The sequence below is a fragment of the Mustela putorius genome, unplaced genomic scaffold, assembly GCF_011764305.1.
Source record: "Mustela putorius furo isolate JIRA1106 unplaced genomic scaffold, ASM1176430v1.1 tig00000174_pilon_pilon_pilon, whole genome shotgun sequence".
In the NCBI taxonomy this organism is placed as follows: domain Eukaryota; kingdom Metazoa; phylum Chordata; class Mammalia; order Carnivora; family Mustelidae; genus Mustela; species Mustela putorius.
Genome location: NW_025421304.1, coordinates 42,774,548 through 42,794,244, shown reverse-complemented (window position 1 = coordinate 42,794,244; position 19,697 = coordinate 42,774,548). Strand labels below are relative to the sequence as shown.

Sequence of the window (19,697 nt, the reverse complement as noted above, 5' to 3'; positions counted from 1 at the left end):
TTATACTCTATCAGAATTTCCTGTGTCAGTTTGGGATTTTTTTTTTCATAGTAGCATTGAAATAGGGAAACTATTTTAAAGTGAAATCTTCTGATCCTTTTACTAAATTCTGGAAATTCAGAGGGGGTCGCCCTACAGGTGTTCCAGGTCCCTGAACACATAAACACAAATCAAAGGTACGGACATCAAACAGCATGCGCAGAGCTCCGGCTCTACATCCATATCCGCGATTCCATAACGAAACACACAGCTTCCCTGCAATCAACGTTCCACAACCATTTCTCAAACACCTCCCGCCGGTGCATACCAGTTAGCGTGCAAGACAGTGGGCATACGTCCATGAACAGGACAGCAAAGCCCACGGGGCCCAGCCCCGGGCAGGGCGTGCGTCCGTGGGAAGAGGGTGCAGAGACAGGGCATGTGATAAGCAAGTGTGGAATAATGCTAGAGGTGACCAGGGCTCCGTGTCACTCCTGTTCCAGACGCAGGCCCAGTGGCAAAGCAGGCCGGCAGCACTGGCTGAAAGCATTGGACGCTGGAGACATCTGCATGTGGTTTCTGCCCCCCTGGCTGTAGGAGCCAAAGAACGTGGGGGGTCCCGGAGAAGGTCAGGGCGCTGACGCGTGGCTCAGAGGATGGGGTTGGCTCCGCCGGCTTGGAGGTCAGGGCAGAGGTCAGGGCAGAGGTCAGGGCCGAGGTCAGGGAGAAGGTGGAGGCACCCTCTCCTGCTTGCAGCTCCGACAGTTCCCGCATGGACTCGAGGTGTGTGAGCTACACTTCCGATTGGCCTTTTCCTTTTTCCACACCCCACTCTCTTCTAGAACCTCAAAAGGGCTGAGTGCAGTGACACAGATGCACGTGTGGGCCACGCTCCTGCGTGGAGAGGGTAGAAACGTCTGGAGTCAGACCCCAGCGGGCAGGCGCTGCCCCAGGGGTCTCGGGGAGCTGGGATGGTGGTGGGACCCAGAAGGCAGAGTCATCGTGAGGCTGCCTGGGTCCTCCTAGCTTCCCGGGTGTGGGGAGCAGCAGTCAGGACCTTCTGGCCACTGTCTGTGTCCACTCGGGACGGGAGTAGCAATGGGAACAGGACGGTCTCCCTGCCACTTCCTTCTCGTGGGCCTCGGCTGGCTGCCGGAGGCAGGCTGGCCGCTGGGAGCTACCTCCTTCCCTGCTGCACTCCACGAGCACGGCAAATTCTGGGTGTGAGATGGCCTGGAGGTGGCTTGTCTGACGAGGGGGGAGACCCTGGAAGCTCACATCTGTGTGTGCAGGTCCCCGACGTGGGCGCTGCCCGGTGCAGCAGGGCCTCGGTCCGTCTGTCCCTCCTTCCGCCAGAAGACGATTCTGCCGGACATGCTCTCCCATCTGCTGGAGCCTGTGTGGCCCCATCGGCTCAGACGTGCCCACAGGGAAGGCCAGGCCCCCCTCGGAGCCGGGCGCACAGGGACCCGCGGGTGCTCAGCCAGATGGGGACCCCGGGAGCGTCCGGCGGGCAGGTTAGGCTGGCTCTTCCTGCCCCGCTGACAGGCAGGCACGACGGGCCAGGGCCAGAAGGGGTCCCCTTTCTATAATATCTCAGGGTCGGCTTAGGGCTGCGACAGAGAATGACAGACAGGCTCTCCACACCCAGAGTTTGTCCTCGCAGCGCTGCGGAGCCCAGAGGGTTAAAGCCGCTGCCTTCGGCTCAATCGTGATGCCAGGGTCCTGGGATCGAGCCCCTCATCGGGCTCTCTGCTCTGCGGGGAGCCTGCTTCCCCCTCCCTCTCTGCCTGCCTCTCTGCCTACTTCTGATCTCTGTCAAATAAATAAATAAAATCTTTGTAAAAACACACACACACATTTCTAGAAGAAAGCATGCTTTCTTTATGAAAAGGACACAGATTTCTCATAAAACCGAGAAGAGGCAGGCAGGGGCAGCCAGATGACCGGGGGGCGGGCACGCTTCCACATCAGCGAGGGATTTTCGGGTCAGCTCTTCCCCGGGAAAAAGAAGGAGTTCTAAAGGAGAATGAGGATCTCATGGGCCTGTAAAGGCCCAGGGCCTTGGCGGAGCAGCCGGCAAAGTCACAGGGCCAAGCCAACAGAGCGTCACGTCCTCCCCTACCCCTCCAGTGCTCTGCCCTAATGCAGGTTACCCCGTGGGGGCGGGTGGCTGCCGTGCTGCGTCCTGGCTTTCCGTGACCTGCTGCGTGTGGCTTGTGTCAGTTCTGCCCCCCACAAACCCTACTAGTGCCCTTGTTTTACCCATGCAGAAGCTGGGACACACCTGCTGGAGGTTCCTTTCCAAGCCAGGCCACTGGCCGGGCTACGAGCATTGAACCAAGTGTTGTCTGGGGCAGCTCGAAGCGGGGGCACCCAGGAGTACCCCGGAGTAGTCAGGAAGCCTTTTAAACCCTGGAGACAAATAAACCTCCTGTCTCTTGGAGCCGGGGGTCTGTCCGGGAGGCAGAAAATCACCCTACGTGTGTGGTCTGCAAGTTTTCTTTACCTTTGGGGACAGGAGGTGGCTTGCTTTGGGAGAAAGATGCTGGCTGACGACTATGCTGGGAATATCTGTGAAAGACACAGCACGCACGTCTGGTGATCGAAGCGTCGTGAGACCATCCAACTCTCCCTGGGCGAAGGGGCCACGCTTCTCTTCCCCAACACCAAAAAATCAGAGTGTGTTGGCAAAGGACAGTCGGAGGCAAAGCTAGGGGAGCAGGAGGGCGACCTCCCCTGGACTCCTAGCTTCCCCAGGGAGGAGTCCCAAGCCAGGCTCCGTGTGGGAAAGGAGCCAGAACTCAGACGTCGCTCCTGTGTGCGCCCTGGAGAGTTTCCTTTCAACCCTCCGTGATGGGAGGACTTTGAAGAGATTGAGAACGGGGGCACCTTTGGCTCAGGTGTGTGTTAAAGCCTCTGCCTTCGGCTCAGGTCAAGACCTCGGGGTTCTGGGATCTGCTCAGCAGGGAGCCTGCTTCCCCCTCTCTCTGCTGCCTGCCTCTGCCTACTGTGATCTCTGTCAAACAAACAATAAAGAAATCTTTCAAAAAGAGAGAGAGAGATTGAGAACCTGGAAGAAGTGTACGCTCGCCGTGGAAAGTTTAGGAACAACAGGGAAATAGGAGAAAATGTAGGTGACATGCGTGCTCGCGCGCATACCGGGAGATAGCTGCTGCCGCCAAATCGGGGTTTAAGCCCTCAGATTTGCCATTTATAGACACGATCACCCCTGCTGGTGATCACTACTGATGAAGTTCTTCTGTGACGACACTGTGCTCGTCTGTAGTGGGAACCATGATCCCCACTTAGAGCCCGGGAAACCCAGGCCCAAAGAGTGGCCGGATTTGCCCCATTCCTTGAGGTGGTGGCTCCGTGGATGGGGGACTCAGCAGTGAGTTCAGGGGCCCGCGTGGAAGCCCAAGGATGACGCTGCTGCCATGAAATCTCCCTTTCGTGTCGCCCCAAGTTTATGGATATAGGTGCCCCCCTGATGATTTGACATTTGAATATGCTGCAGGCGACCCCACAGCGAGTCTACCCATCATCTCACATAGTTACTGGTCTTGTGAACTCAGGTCCCCGCCGACCATGCCATCACCAGCACCAACACCTCCCAGTTTGAGTCTTCTGGCTCTTTTTGCCCCTGCCCCTGCCCCTCCCCACTTCCCATTTCCTGCACCCTGCAACTTGCCACCAGGAACCTGAACCTCAGGGCCACTCTGGAGATGACAGGGCGGCGCTCGGAAAGAAGGCACAGATGCCTAGTGGCTATGACATTAGCCCAATGTCTGGCCCATCTCCCAGCAGCTGGGGCGGGGTGGGGGCTTGCGATAGGCTCTCTTCTCCCCAGATTGGCCCCAGGGCCTCTGGGATCCCAAACAGGAGAGAGAGAGAGGCTGCTGCCTAAAAGGGAGTCATAATTTCCAAGACTCACAACAGGTGTGGCTCTGCTGTCCCAGAAGCTCGGTGTCCGCTTCCCTCCAGGGCTGTTCCGCTTCTTGGAAGCCAGTCCTCCCTGTTCCAAGAGGCCCTGGGAAATGTTCCTCCCCAGAAGAGGCACTGGCCTCGAGGCCCGGTTACACTCCCTACCTGAGAAAGAGCAACAGCTCTTCCTCCAAAACGGCAGGTCTCCCCACTCTCGGCAAAACAGAAGGGGAGACCCAGCTCAGCCAGAGCACGCCAGGACTCCGCCCCATGCGGCTTTGGAATGTTACATCCCATCCTCATCTTCCACACATCAAGGCTGGATTATGCCAGGGGAAGATTCTTTCACACCCTGATGTCCGAGGGTTCCACAGTGCGCCACCGGCGGGCACGGCCGCATTTACCAAAGCAGGTCTGCCCGCTGTTTGGTTTCTTTCCAATGCTGGCCATCAGGTTCCAAAGCCATAACAAACGGCCACGGAGCCAAAACACAGCTCCGTCCTTCCTTCCGAAGAGAAATTCCCAGAAGCGGGATGACCGGGGAGAGCGCACAAGGCTTGAAGCTACTGGTGCAAACTCCCGAGAGCTTTCCTCTGTAGAAATATGTTCGAGAGATCCTCCCCTCCAGCGCTCGGCAGAAGAAAGGGCACAGCTTTTAATAAATGAGCAACTAGCGCGGGTTGGCCCTGAACAGACGGCTGTTGGGTAACGTGTGGGAGAAACGGGTCCTTAAGGACACTGCCGGTAGATGGCACTCTTGGCTAAGATTTTAGAGTCTGATTTCAGGGGTCAGAGGTTTTCAGACCCTTCAAGAAGCCACGGGGAGCTCTGAGACACATCGCGGACATTATCATACGGAAACCAATCTTAGCAGTGGGCCCCTGGGGTCCCGGGGTGCTGGCACGCAGCTCATGAAGGTCTCCTGCATCCTTTCCGGAGCCCCGCACCCAAGCCCCCTGTGTCTCCCCCATTAATTCGCACGCCGGGAAAGCTGCACTAGACTGGTCTGTTTCCTCCGCACCAACATTCCAGGTCCCGGCAGCGCCGGTCCGCTTATCACCGCTGCCGCTTTACAGCGCCACGTGCGGTTATCGATCGGCTCTTGTTGGAGGACACCCTCCAGGTCAGGTGCCCGGAGTTCAGGGCAGTGCTGACCCCAAGGACACACCCTTGCAGGTGTCTGCCGTGTGAACACAGGTGAGATGCTTGAGGCCTTGCCTTCCAGCACTGCCACGTGTTTGCCTTCCTTGAGAAACTGTCACCCATCCCAAGACGGTCGCCTTTGCCACCATGGGGGCCTGGGACAGAGGGTGAACGTCTGTCTAGAGGTGAATAACCCACAGGAAGAAGGGTGGCAGAGGGGCTCGGGGTCCTCAGCAGGACAGCCCCAGCCCACTCACCTGTCAGATGAGTTACAGAACCCGGCCCAGCCTGTTTCTCAGCTACAAGACGGCTCTGGTCACAGTGTGCACGAGGGGCCTCCGCTCAGCGCCCGGGGGCTCCCATGGGCTGGGGAAGTCTGCTGGGCCGTGGGCAGCGGGACCCTCCCGCCCTGGAAGGACGGCTGAAGGACAAGGACGGCGAGATTGTTTTCTGTTTCCCGTAGGCCACGTCAGACAACATCTTGCCCGTCAGCAGTTGTGCGGTGACCTTTTGGCTGCCAGGATTTCATTTGGTTCCAACACTGCTGACATTCAGCTGCGGCTGGGGGCCCGCTGGGGGGCCCGGTGTGGAAGGCCCAGAGTGATGCGCCTTGTCCCCCAGGGCGGGACTCTGCTCTTTCCCTGTGCACGTGTCAGCGTCCTGAGCGAGAGCCCTGGATCCTTTCCGGCTTCCAGGCCCAGGGTGACTGGGAGCCCTTGCACCCATTTTCATCTTGGTAAACTAAAGATCAAAGTGCCTGCACCCTCCAGCCTGCTGGACTCGGGGGCAGGGCCCCCGTCGGTCAGTCTCCGGGAGCTTACACAGATCTCTAGCTCCCTACCTCCAGAGCTGTGCCCCGAACGCTGCTCTCTGGCAGGGAACACGGCGATTGGCCCAGAAAGGACCTCGGCCCGTGACGCAGTACCCCAGCGGCCCCCTGGACCCCCAGCTTCCCCCGGAGGGCCGGTCCCGAACGTCCTCGTACTACTGCCCCGGTCCGCAGCAGGAGCAGACCGGGTCGGGGTGGAGGCGAGAGGGGCGGGGACAGCACCTCGGCCCCGCGCGCCCCTCCCTCCGGGCCTGAGCGTCCCCGCACGGCCGCGCCCCGTCCGAGCCGCGGGCGCCCCGGCTCCCAGCCCGGGTGGCGGGGCCCGGCCGCCGCACGAGCAGGTGCGCGCGCCGGCGCCGCGGGGGCGGGGCTTGCGGCCTGGAAGCGGCGCGCGCCTGCGGGGGGCGGGGCGGGGGCGGGGCCTGAGCCGGCCTATAAAAGCGCCGGCGGGCCTGCGCCCTGACGCAGCGGCCGGCAGCCGCGCTGGGAGCGGGTCCTCGCGCGCCTCGTGGTCGGCCCGGCCGGAGGCTCGGCGGCATGGCAGGCGCCGGCCCGAAGCGGCGCGCGTCCGCGGCGGCCGCGGCGGCCGCGGCGGCCGAGGAGGAGGAGCGGCAGGCGCGGGAGCGGATGCTGGCGACGCGGCGCGCGGAGGGCGCGGAGGGCGCGGAGGGCGTGACCCTGCAGCGGAGCATCACGCTCTTCAACGGCGTGGCCATCATCGTGGGCACCATCATCGGCTCGGGCATCTTCGTGACGCCCACCGGCGTGCTCAAGGAGGCGGGCTCGCCGGGGCTGGCGCTGGTGGTGTGGGCCGTGTGCGGGGTCTTCTCCATCGTGGGCGCGCTGTGCTACGCCGAGCTGGGCACCACCATCAGCAAGTCGGGCGGCGACTACGCCTACATGCTCGAGGTGTACGGCTCGCTGCCCGCCTTCCTCAAGCTCTGGATCGAGCTGCTCATCATCCGGCCGTCCTCGCAGTACATCGTGGCGCTCGTCTTCGCCACCTACCTGCTCAAGCCGCTCTTCCCCACCTGCCCGGTGCCCGAGGAGGCCGCCAAGCTCGTGGCCTGCCTCTGCGTGCGTGAGTACGGCGGCGGGGCGGGGGCGGCGGGGACGGCGGGGCGGGGGCGGCGGGGCCGCGCAGCCACGTGGGTCGCGCCCGTCGGTGGACGCGTCCTCGCGGGGTGGGGCGGTGAGTCCGCGGGGCCCCTGGCCCGGCCGCGGCGGGGGCGGGGGTGAGGGTGGGGGCCGCGTTCCGCTTCCTCCCCTCGTCCCCTCGCGACGCCCTCCCCCTGCCTCGTGCGAGCGTCCGCGCGGGGCCGGTCCGCGCTCCCCGGGGCCGACCGCCCGGCGGACGCTGCGGTTCCAGCGAGACGCTCATTCATTCCTGCTCCGGAACCGGCCGGTCCCGAGTCGGCAGCGGCTGGCGCGGCCCAAGCCGACGCTCGTGGACGCAGCGGTCTCAAAGGAGCCATCGCGGGTCCGGCCTGCGCGTCCACTTCGTGTGGGAGGGGGGTGCAGGGTGGGCCTGGGGGTGCGCGGTCGTGCTCAACGACAGCCCTGCTCGTGGTCCTCGCCTGGGGCTTGGTCTGGGTGTGTCGGAGGATGCGGTCCCCGGGGGCCAGGAGTGCTCTGCAAAAACCCTTGTCTTGCGGGATTTCAGGAAAAAATCATTTGTACCAAACGTCGTGTGGTTTTCTTCTCTTTCTTGGCTGTTGGCGCCTTTTATGCCTGCCTCCCCTTGGCGGGCTTCTGTGGAGCCGTGCCGGATGGAAGCTGCCTGCTTTCAGAGCTGCCACCGAAGCGAGGGTTTCCTGGACGTTCTGAAGTGCCCAGAGTCCAGAGCCCGCAGGCTACGTTCAGGGTTGGGGTCCTGGCCACAAGACCGCGGCCACGGGACCTACTCCTAGGAGTAGCTTCTGATGGGCAGTGGCTGCTGGTGCCATGGGGATTCTGCAGTGTGTGGGCCGAGTGTCCGGCCGGAGCCACTGTCCTGCGGGGCAGGCCCACTTCACGAAGTGCTGAGTCCAGAAGGCAAAACCCAGTGCACTTCCCCTTGGCTGCCTGATATCGCGCGCTTTCCGGAGAGAGACCCTGAACAGAGCAGCCATGCGGGGGAAAGAACGTTATTTGCCTTTTGGGGGGCCGTCTCAGGATGTGGATCTCGGCTTTAAAAAAACACAAGAACATCTGTGCCAGTCTAAGAGGTCCATCTGCTCTAGGACAGGAAGACCTGTGGTTTCTGGTGGGGCTTTGAGATGAGGGTTTATGGGATGACACACTGGTCTGGAAAGGGAACGGCCCTCTAAAGGCAGGATGACTTTTTCTGATACGATTATAATAATCACATTCCAATATGATCTAGCGCTTGTGGGCCCAGTCTGTGGTGAAACCGATAATGTCTCTAAGGGCCTGTCCTCTCTGTCTTTAAAAGAAAGTCCCTGCTTAAACTTTCAGGTTTAAGTAGACGGCAGAGGGACTGCGGTGAGTTCAGCGCCGCCCCCCACCATGTCACTGTGGCACTGCTGGGCCTGGCCAGGAGTCCTGGACGGCGCCCCTGCCCCTGGGGGCTTTGAGTGCGGCTGAGGTTTTCCATGTCCTCATCAGTCTTTGGGGCTCTTCTTCCCTGAACTGCCTTGGGAGTGTGTCTGGTGTGTGTAGGTGTGGGTGGCTCTCTCTGGCGGAGAGAGGACTTTCAGTCACAGAAAGGGGCTCCCTGTCTGCCAGGATGAGTGCCCGTCTAGAGCCTCACCATCTGGAAAGAGAGGCTGGTCCAAGCCTCGCAGAACTTGGAGCTGCCTGGCACGGGCGGCTCAAAGTTGAGCAGGGAGAAAGGTTATGGGTGCCCAGGGAGGCCCTTGTAGGGGCCTCTGAGGAGGCAGCGAAAAGCCACAGAGAGTTTCTGAGTGTCCTCCAAGTATCCCACAACGCTGGGTTCTGGAAGTTCTCCCTGAGGAGAGGAGGGGCACTCTGCTCCGCCCTCCGCCTCAACCCCCCCCCCCACCGCGCCCACAGCAGTGCGGGCCCAGGTTCCGTGGTGCGCCCAGGGAGGGCCCGGTGGCCTGCCCCTTTGGTGCTGTGTTGCAGGCACTCGAGCAAAGTTCTCAGGTTTGCTGGTTGGTCTTTTCAGTGCCCTGGACACAACCCACCACAGTTTTGGCTTCCTAAGAAGTGCTGCTGTGAAACAGGTTGGCTTCTGGGCTCGGTGCGGTCCCGCTGGTAGCATGCACGGGCATAAAGCCCTTCCTTGTAGGTCTTCCCGCCACGACCCCCACAGGGCCCTCCTCTTGTGGGCTCTGGTGTTGCCCAGTGCAAGGAGCGGTGAGAGAGACTCACTCTGTCAGTCTTTCCTTTTTTTTTTTTTTTTTTTTTTAAGATTTTGTTTATTTATTTGACACAGAGTGATCACAGGCAGAGAGGCAGAGAGAGAGGAGGAAGCCGGCTCCCCGCCAAGCAGAGAGCCCGATGCGGGCGGGGCTCGATCCCAGGACCCTGAGATCATGACCTGAGCCGAAGGCAGAGGCTTAAGCACTGAGCCCCCCAGGCGCCCCTACTCTGTCAGTCTTTTTTTTTTTTTAAAGATTTTATTTATTTATTTGAGAGAGAGACGGGGAGAGAGAGCATGAGCGAGGAGAAGGTCAGAGAGAGAAGCAGACTCCCCGTGGAGCTGAGAGCCCGACGTGGGACTCGATCCCGGGACTCCGGGATCATGACCTGAGCCGAAGGCAGTCGTCCAACCAACTGAGCCACCCAGGTGTCCCAACTCTGTCAGTCTTGATGGCTGTGTGGGATCTGGCATGAGGCCAGGCTTACCTTCTCCCTAAACAAAAACTTAGTAGCATTTGCTTGGACCAGAGAGATGAGGGCTTTTACTTTCAGGCAGAAGCGGCTCAGACTGGAGTTTAGATTCTCGCCAGCCTCAGCTGCTGTGTCGAGGTCACTCCTACTCCAGACGCAGGTGTCAGACCAGTGGCTGCACACTGCTGGGCGCCTACCCTCCTCTGCCCTCTCCCCCACCATTGGGTGTGGGCGCGACTGGGCCCACTGGGACAGCCATGAATTGGACCCGCCAGGTGCTTGTAGAGCTCATGGTCTGCTGGTGGCTCTGGGTCCCTTTCAGGCTAGGGTCTGGAAGGCACCTCCATCTGGCTTCTTGTGGGAGACAGACGGGGTTTGCCAAGGGTCTCCTACCCCACCATGCCCCTGGATTGGGCAGATCCATGTGGGGCAGGGGTGAGTGTTCCCCCGGGGACCTGTGAGCCAAGATGGTTTCCAGCTGGTGTCAGGGAGAGCCTGAGCTCTGCGTGGGAACAGACGTGGTCGGCTTCAGGAAATCTGCTGGGGCCTCAGCAGAGTTTCCCCATCCGTGACATGGGGATGGGTCACAGCTCTGCGGGGTGAAGTGGGAACTCTCGGCCACAGCCTGCGGATCAAGCGTGGCACACGGGGCTGCCTTTGTTCCCAGCACCGCCCTGTCTGCTGCTCCCCTTTCTTGTCTTGAGCTGCCCTCGAACTTGTTGTTTTCCAGTCTAGCAAAGAGCGGGAGGCCAGAGAACGGAGAGGAGGCAGGACGAGCGGTGGGTCAATGCCAAGGCCTCTCTCTCTGGCTGGGGTCTGAGCTGTAACGTGCCTGCCCCCAAGGAGTCCCTTCCTGCCTTGGGGACAGGAGATTGGAGGTCCCGATGGTGAGGGGCATGGATCAGGGATGGGTTTGGCTGGCCGTGGGTTGGGGCCGGCCGACGTGAGGGTCAGTCAGTTGGGGTGATGATCAGAGTGGGAAGGAGCTCAGGCCCTACCCCCCAGTCTCCTGGTTGACCGGCTGTCCTCCATCAGGTCCAGGCGGTGCCCACTCCAGGGGCTGCGGGGTACCCACACAGTGTGTCTGCCACTATACGGCCTAGTCTCGGGCATCTGAACGCCTGCCCTCCACCAGGGCTGGGCCCATCTCGGCACAGTCAGTGAGTTTGCACGTTGTTCGCGACCCCAGAGTCACAAGCCGTGAGCTAAGTGCAGGCGACGGCCCAGTCATCAGCACAGAAATCTCACTTTCCCAGCCAGACACAAACGTGCCCGAGCCACTGGAGCAAGTCACGCTGGGTCACGGGACTGAAGCTCAGCCCCGTGGGGTCCTTCACAAGAGCGCGTGACTTCGAGGGAGCGCGAGATGCTGGGTGGGCATTTCTAACCTTCTCTCTCTGGGTCACGGACCCCTTCGATAATCCGATGGAATGCGTAGACTCTGCCCAGAAATGGGTTCCAGGCGTATTAACTCGTAAGTGTGCATAATCACGGGGTTCTCACAGCCCTGCCCCCCCAAGGGTGGCAGAAATGGATCTGGCGTCTCCTGGCTACCTCCCGTCACATGTTCCTGCCCCAGCCTTTGAATCGAGGGTTGCCATCCTTCTCGTATGGCCAGGGAAACTGAGGCAGCGGTGGGCTGGGAGCCCACTGTGCGTGCTGAACCGCCTTTTGTCATGGTGTGTGGGGACACATGGCCACGTCTTGGGCGGGAGCGGCGGATGCCAGGGCCCTGGGGTGGTGTTGGTCGCCAGGTTCAGGCATCCGGTCAGCCAGGGTAAGGAGACGGGGGGGGACCTGAGGTTTGTCCCATGGAGTCTCTGGGGTGTGCTTGTACCCTGACCGGGGTGCCTGACCCCACCCCACCTCCCCGACCCCCCGCCGCTGTGCACAGCTGGCCAGGGAGCCTTTTATCTTTCCTTCTCGTTTCCATCCAGATCTTTCTCTTGCACAGGAGCTTCTAGGGCAGGGGAGGCCCACAGCTGCACGCGCCCCCCCCCCCCGCACGCGCCCCTTCCTGTGCCCACCTGGATCGCCAGTTCCCATTAGCCTTCTGTGACCCACAGCAGGTACTGGGACCAGGGGCTGCTGGGGGGCGCCACCTCCCTGGGCCCTCTCTGCATTGCTGGCTGGGTGCTGCCCAGGGCACACCTGTCCCCAACACTGGGCTTTGTCCCGTTCCCGCCCAGCCGGCCTCCAAGCACCCGTGAGCCTAGGGAGGCTCACAGTGTGGGAGGTGCCTTTCCCTCCGGACGCCTAGAGGGCGGACCTCCCTCCTTCCCTCCCTGCGGGAGAATTTTGGGGGCCACGCCCACCCCTCCCACGGCGTGAGGCCCGGGCCCCACCCTCCCTTCTGGGCCCTTGGAGCTCAGTGCCTGCAACGTGATCCTGCTCTGAGTCCCTCTGACCTTGGCTGCCGGGTGGCATCTGTCCATACTGAGACCCGGCGGATTGTCCGTGCTTGTCTGTGAGCTCACAACGTGGCCAGTCCAGCTCTGAGGCCACTGCAGGGAAACGGGCCTGAAGTCCACCGTGATCTTGTGGCCAGCCTCATGCTTTGTCCGTGTCCGTGTGAGCGGCCAGGGCTGGCCCCGGGTTCGGCGCGGGGCACAGACACGCTCATCTCCTGCCTGAGTTACCTGGGCTGCGGCAGAAGGCCTGGGTGGGGCTCTAGGCCCTGTCCCTGTCCCCACACTACAGTGAGTCCCTTGGGCTGTGTGACCTGGGGCTGGGTGCTTAGCTTCTCGGAACCTGTCTCAGAGCAGAGCAGTGGGGCGCGGGCGCGCGTCGGAGGGGGTGATCTCCCCCCTGCAGGGATGAGGGACAGAGGAACGGTCCGACGTCGAACGGGACTGGACAGGGCGCTTGTGCCTGGTGGGGGGGACTGGGGGCCCAGGAGCCGTGGCCCTCTGAGGTGTAGCCGTGGGTAGAGACGGGGCTTGGCTGGAGCTGCCCCTAATCTGGGCACCCTCGTGTCACAGCCCTGGTATAGGGGGTGTCTCCTGCGGTTATCTTAGACCCCCTGGAGCTAAGGGAAAGGACCCAAGGACCTGGGATGGGTGTGGGGGGAGGACGGCTGGATGGGGCCCGGGCAGAGCAGGTGTCCCCCCTCAACCCCCGGAGGCCACCTGCTGGCTCGCCCTGTGGGGGACCAGGGTCAGGGGTGTGGGGAGGAAGGCAGGCCCAGCCGCAGTCTGGCTAAGGAGGCTTTCGTCCCGGTGGATGGGTGAGGTCATCACTGCCAAGACAGGGAGTTTGAGGACCTGTGTCTGGCCTGGTCGTCAGGGAAGGGGGCCCCTGGCAGGGAGCTGTTTCCAGAACACCAAGGGAGAGGGCTTGGGAAGCCTCGCTGTGGTTCAGCAGCGTGTGGCCTGCCTGAACAGCCCATGCTGGGATGTCAGGCCTGGGGGGGTACACACCGGGCCCTGTCCTGCGGCCGCCTTACCTGGGAGGAGGGAGACGTGTTTGAACACGTTGTCTAGCTCCGGTCAGGCCCTGTCTTGTAATGGGGGACATGCCGTGGGGGCACCCACCCAGGACGCTCTTGGCTGCCCCTCTCCTGGGCACGGTCCCTGCAATGCCAGCGCAGCCTGCACGAGGAACCTTCCATCCAGAGAGCGGCAGACGTTGGAGGGACAACCTGCTTCGGCCCCGGGCCGGCGTCCCCCGACCCACCCGGCCCCTACCCTTCGGAGGGCGCTTGGTACACAGGCATCACGTGTGTGCACGTGGCGGGTGGGTCCCTGAGGGATTTGCCCCCCCTCGGTAGGCAGCCGAATCACCCGGTTGGGAGGATTGGTGCCCAGGCTCCCCAGAGCTATAAGGTCAGAGCGCTGCGTGGCTGGGGAGCAGGATCGAGTCCTGGCCAGGGCTCCAGAACACAGGAGGGGGACTGGGGAGACCCGAGCCTCCTCTCCGCGCTCCGCGCTCCGCACTGGGCCGAGTGACTTCCAGTGAGTCCGATAACCTCTCCGCGCTCCATTCACCCAACCATCTGATGAGGCTAGATGCTTCCCTGCCCTCTCAGGCTGTGACCACCGCGTGTTTCCCTCCGATTTCCTCTGCAGTAGAATGACGAGAGGTGCAGGGTGGATGGCTGGGGCTTTCCAGGCCCCCAGGGGGACCCCAGAGCACTGAGTTTCCCGCACAACAGCCTGGTCTGTCCTGAGCTGATCTTCAGGGTCGGCAGCGACCGGCTGGTGGGGGCTGGACAGTGAGTTCGCCAGTTCTTCCCACCCTCCCCCGAAGCATGTCAGCACTCGGCCTCGCTTCAGAGCCGGGGGGGGGGGGGCTACCCTCCTGGCTGTCCTGGCTGTTCTTGTGGCAGGGGCCCCCGGGGACCTCCCTGTCCTCCAAGAATTGTGCCTCAGAAAAGCCAACAAAGTGAGACGCCGCTGTCTGTCGGGGGTCCCTGCTCACCCCAGGTCTCGGGGGGTTGGCAGCTTTCCGAGCTGACTAAGCCTGCCCCTCGCGGGTGTGTTTTGGCGTGAGCTCGCCAGCATCGCCAGCCCCATTCCTGATGCGCGCTGGCACCCGCGCCCCAGGGCCTGGTGAACTCCTTGGTCAGATTAAAAATGGGAAGAAATGTGGAGACGCACGGTCCAGGGCGGGGCTTGGGGAATTTGAAAACGGGACGCTGGCGTGTCAGCAGTTTCTTTCTGTGGAGAAGCCGGGAGTCGACTTGATGTGGGGGGCGGCTTGAGAGCCAGTGTCCCCGCCTCTGTGGAGGGGCCGCGTCCCCCTCTCCCCCCGCAGCCAGCGGCCTCTTGGCGGAGGGAGCCTCGGGCCCTCTGGGAACAGCTCCCTGCCCTTGGGTGGGTCTGGAGCAGGGCTCTCGACCTCAGCTGGCTCCGTGTTCTAGCACGTTCCAGAGCTGAGGTAGGCCTGTCAGGTGGTTTGGGGTCATGCACATTCCTTTTCTCAAAATCGCCCTCCGGTTCTTCAAGGGGGATCTTTGTGGGGATCTCTGGGCCCGCAGCTCTGGCATCCCAGGGCAGAGTTAGGCATGCGGACTCTCAGACCGGCCAATTGGAAGCTCTGGGGTGCCCGCCCCCCACTATCCCAGGAGGCCCTCGGGCCAAGGGCGTCAGGTGTCCGGGGAGGGGGAGATGCTGTCTGCCCTGGGGACAGGGACAGAGTCAAGGCAGCACCCGAAAGAGGAGGTGATCACGGCCCCCAGGTGGCCCCTGGGGGGGGGCTCGCCCAGAGGACATGTGCACCTGTGAGGGGCAGGGGCCAGGTGCTGGTAACGACCCCCACCCTCCTGAGCCCCCGTGAAGCGCTGGGCCCCTGCTGGGGGGGTAGGGGTGAGGGGGGTGGGGGGTTGGGATATGGGATATGGTTCTCTCTGGCTTTCTCTTGACCTTCCCCTGGTGTGCTTGACATCAAGCCAGTGGAGGGGGAGGGTTAGGCCTGCCTGCAGGTGCTCAGAGGGCAGCGAACCCCACAGTGCAGCGCGGGTGCTCACGCACCACCCTCGTTAACCATGGTCCTCTGACTCTGGTGCCGGGGTCCACACGGTCCCGAGGAAGCACAGCCTGGGGCACTGGGCCCACTGCAGCGCTCAGTGTTTTACCCTCAGTTGGTGTGGCTTTTTTGTGTCTCGTTTTGGTGTATCTTTTTTCTTTTTACTTCTTTTATTTTTATCTTGAAAATTTTTGTTTGGTTTTGGTGTTTTTAAATGAAAACAGGCCCCTGCATGTCAGCCGACCCTCTTGGATGAAACAGCCCCATGAGTACATTTAACACGAGGCTGCTGTCCAGGAGTCAGGGCTCTGGCGGGTGATCGGGGTCCCTGGGGCGGCGTCCAGAGGTGAGAGGTCAGGTGGGAGGTGGGGCCGGGCTGCGGAAGGGAGCCTCTGAGTCCTGGCCAGGTAACGGTCTTCCCAGAGGCAGAGGCCAAGAGGAGGCAGGCGACCTGCGCTCTGGTGGAGAGTATGTGCGTCCCCGCCCCCGCTCAGGGCACCTTCTGTGACCCCCACCCCGTGCCTTTGTGATGTCCGCAGCTTGGAGGCTCCACCAGGGACGGGGAAGCAGGGAGCATGCAGGGTGTCCCAGGTCACATGCAGCACCACCAGTGGCAGGACACCCCACACTCGGGGTCAGGGACCCCCGACCCGACCCCCGAGTCCAGGTCGGACATCCGGAGTGCTCCCTGAGGGGACCCTGGGAAGAACAGGTTGGGGGTTCCAGAGCCCAGGGCCCGAGTGGCCCTCTGGGGATGTGCACCCCCGGGTCTGCAGGCAGGAATCTCAACAGACGTCGCCTTCTCTGCAAGCCTGGAGCTCGCACCAGCGTCTCCCTGTGACCAGGTGTCCCGCGCGGCTGTGGGGTCGTCCTTCCTCCCTGGGCAACACTACCCACCGTTGAGGTGCAGGAGGAGCCCCCCCCGAGACCCTGGCTCCTTGGCTGAGGTGGAGCTGCTGCTCCTGCTGGCCAGCGAGGTGGCCTGTGTCGCAGCAGGACGAGGACGGGACAGACACACACGTGAAAGACAAGGGCTTAGTGCAGTTTGCAGCGGGGCCGCCAGGCCCAGCCTGCTCCCGGCCGTCCTCAGCTGCCCAGAGCTGCCTTATCTCCCCAGGCTCCACTGAGAGCATGCGCGAGCACAGCCCCGCTTATCTGGAGGTGCCCGTGTGGGGAGCCTTCCCAACGGCACCTCTGCCCCCGTCGGCCGGCCTGCTGGGGCGGGCCCTGTGGCCGCCTTCCCGCTGCCCACTTGTGGGACACAGGCCCTGGAGGGCTGCGCGTCCGTGAGGACAGTGGCCACACCGCTGACCCTTGGCACGTCCTCCCCTTACACCCAGGGTCCCAGCGTCCCCACCAGACACCGGGCAGCAGCCCCCCCCCACTTCTGCGGGTGTCGAGTCCTCAGGCGGGGCAGCAGAGATGCACAGCCAGGGGCCTGGGTCCCTGAGGAATGCACATGTTTACTTAAGATTGTATCTCGTTTTGAAACTTTTTAAGAGAGGAACGCCGTGGAGAATACTAAAACATTCCTTTATTTGTCGGCGAAAGTCAGGGAACTTTAAAGTTTCATCAAATACTCAGTTTTTCTTTCTCTAGAAGTGGATGTTGCGAGGTAGCGTTGTTCTGTGAGCAGGTCCCTTCGCCTCCCGCCTGCAGCCTGCCTTGCCTTGCCTGTCGGTGACCTGGTGCTTTCAATGTGACCTAGAGCTGTGTGTGTGTGTGAAGAGAGGCTCTCCGCGCCTGCCGCGCCGGCTAGGGAAAGGTCAGGTGTGGGCACGGGCAGGACGTGCACCGCGCATTCCTGATGGAGGGCAGTGGCGTGCAGGGGGAGCGACCCGGGGCCTCTGTCCTGCCGCGGTGACCGCCGAGACCAGCACAGCAGTAGTGGGCACCGCGGCAGGACTGACCGTGAGCCGGGAGCTTCGGGCAAGCCTGCTTTATACGTCCTGGAGCCGGAATTGTCCCTGTGAAATGGGGAGAGGGGTGGGCAGACCCCAGAAGAGCAGGGCGGTGTGCAGGGCCGTCCAGAGCTGCGCCCACGTGCCGCTGCCAGGAGACCCGCCTGCCGCGAGCCGCATGGGGCAGGGTGTCCAGCCTTCCCGGAGCACCGCCTCCCAGTGCTGCTGCCCCCCCCACCCCCGCCTCCCTGGGGCGGGAATGGCAGAGTGATGCAATGGGGCCCTCAGCCGCCTCCTGCCGGAAGTGCATTTCCATCTGTGCAGAGGGCTCTGCCACCTGTGCCTGGCGAGGGGGGCCAGGGGCCTCTGCGCCAATACTGGCACCCTCACCCCGTAAGGAAATGTGACGCTGTCTCAGAAAGCCCCGGCCCCACTCTCTCGCTTTGCCGAGGCTCCGGGGATCTGGTGGCAGGAAGGAACGGCCCCAGCCTGGGCTTGCCCTCCCCGGCCCTTCCATCCCGGACCCCAGCCATGTGGCCAGATGAATCCATGAGCACAGGGCTGAGCGCTCTCCTGGAAGCTGAGGACACGGGAGTCCCGCTGCTGCTCCCCCTGCCCTCCACTGTCATGACCGTGGGGCTGCCAGATGGACCGCAGAGACGTGGGTCTCAGTCCTGGGTCTGCCCCTACCATGTTGGGGGCAGGGGGCCACTCTGAGCCTCTGTTTCCTCTTCTGTGTGGAGAATGGCCATGCTGACATGGCTGATACAGGACCGCCATCTCCCTGCTGGTTCTGAGGGCCTGGACCGAAGACTCCTGGGGCCACTCATGAAGGCCCCCCGGGCTGTCTGCCCCATGCACACTTGAGCCTTTCCTAGCCAGGCTCAGCTCCTCATTCACCCCTGTGGTGTGGACACTGAGTCTGGAGCCCCACCTCCCTGCGGCAGCTCCTTTTACTATAGGGCCTGGGAGGGGCGGGTGCAGACCACAGCCCTGGAACCCAGGGCCCTCCAGGGTCCACGCCGGGCCCGAACACCACTTCTCTTTGCTGCTCTGCCCAGCTCAGGACACTTCTGAGTGTGTCAGCTCTGGAAGGGCCGCGGCCGGGGCCGGACTCGACTGAACGTCAGTGAGAAGCGGCGTCTTGCGTCCGTTGCATCAGCCGGAGCCCCGGGCAGTGAGGAATGTGGCTGGGGGGAGGGGCGCTATTAAGGCGTCAGTTAATTTCCTGGAACGAAAAGCAGGTGGCAGGGTGAAGCACCCTGGGACAGTTCCTGTTTTTCTTCTACTGGAGCTGTTGGGTCTTACCCAGTCATTAGGGCGGATTTATTTCTTTGGGCCTTAACTGCTCGAACTGAAATTTCACTGATTCACTGTAGTTGGGGAAGAAGCCCCCCGGGGTCCACCAGTCCCGGGCGGGTTCTGTGTCGGAAAGAGAAAAGATGTGCAGACCTTTCTGGCGTATCTTACCTTAACTGCAGCCCTTGGAGAAGCTGTGGGTGTGGGGGGCTCGTGGAGGGGCCCTTCCAAGGTCCAGGCCCTGTGGGTTAAAGTCAGAGGACCAGCCTCCAGGAAAGAAGGGCCCCGCTCCACGCCCTTGCGGGATTCTGGTGTTGAAAGCTCCCCGGCAGGTCACCTCGAGCGGTTTCTGGAGGGAGGACGCAGCCTGGTGAGCTCCCCCTCCACCCCGCGCACCCCGGGCGTCCTCCCGCGGTGGAGCGGCCACAACGCCAGCTCCCGAGCTCCGTGCACCCTTCCTGCGCCTCCCGCACACCCGCCGTTTCACCTCACGGATGCCTCCGCTTCGGGTCAGGGCCTGGGGTCTCCCAGGAGCCAGGCAGGGCCTGCTTGTGCACATCTGAGCGTGTCGGTAGAGCCGGGCTTAGCTGCCCACCTGTGCCCCCCGACCCCAGTCCCACCACCTCTCCCGTCCCGGTCGGGCAGCCCACTGCTGGGTGTGATTTCCGGTTCTCAGCACATGCGGGTAAAACCCCCAGCTGGGTCCACCCTCTTGGGCCTGGCCTTGCCTTCAGCCCCCATTTCATGGGTCGGAATGGCCCCCCACAGTCCCAGCACATGGCTTGTCATCTGGGTTTATGCTAACTGTACCTCACTTACCTGTTTCCTCTGTGGGATTCCGGAAGGTTTTGTCTGCAGAAAGGGTTTCCCACCTTGGGTAAGCGAGGTGGACTGTGTGGGCACCTGAGTTGGGCTGAAATGGTGGGAGGAGCCTGTAGGAAGGTGCGTTTGTGTCTGTAACCTGTGCTCCGAAGGGGGCCCCAGGTGTGCCACGGGTGCAGCAGGGGTGGGGCGGGGCGGGGCTGTGGGCAGAGGCTGGCAGGGGTTGATTCATTCATTAAAAGTGCTCTGGGGCACAGGGGTTCCTGGGGGGCTCAGTCGGTAAAGCGTCTGCCCTGGGCTCAAGTCGTGATCCCAGGGTCGCAGGATGGAGTCCCGCGTCAGGCCGTGCGGAGCCCTCTCCTGCTGCCGCTCCCCTGCTGCTGCTCGCTCTCTCCCTCCCTCTTTCTCTCTCTCTCAAATAAATAAATAAAATCTTTGCGATAACCCAAGGGTGAGTGGGATTGTAGCTGTTTGGGGGGTCGAGAAGCTCTGTGCTCAGCCTCTGGCCTTGAGCCCAGAGAACCCAGAGCAGA

At 62.4% G+C, this 19,697-nt stretch overlaps 1 protein-coding gene and 1 long non-coding RNA gene across 2 annotated transcripts in view; one reads left to right on the top strand and one right to left on the bottom strand.

Moving 5' to 3' along the window:
- Positions 1–6,361: 6,361 nt before the first annotated feature.
- SLC7A5 (solute carrier family 7 member 5) overlaps positions 6,362–19,697 on the top strand; it is a 30,999-nt gene continuing 17,663 nt past the window's right edge. The window contains exon 1 of the mRNA XM_045076412.1: positions 6,362–6,959. Coding sequence (XP_044932347.1) covers positions 6,416–6,959 — 544 coding nt within the window. The 5' untranslated portion in view covers positions 6,362–6,415. The remainder of the gene's footprint in view (positions 6,960–19,697) is intronic.
- LOC123391005 lies at positions 16,657–18,964 on the bottom strand. Its single transcript, XR_006605641.1, has 2 exons — positions 18,514–18,964; positions 16,657–18,271 (listed from the first exon to the last, which is right to left on the bottom strand). It is a non-coding gene; the product is annotated as an uncharacterized LOC123391005 (long non-coding RNA).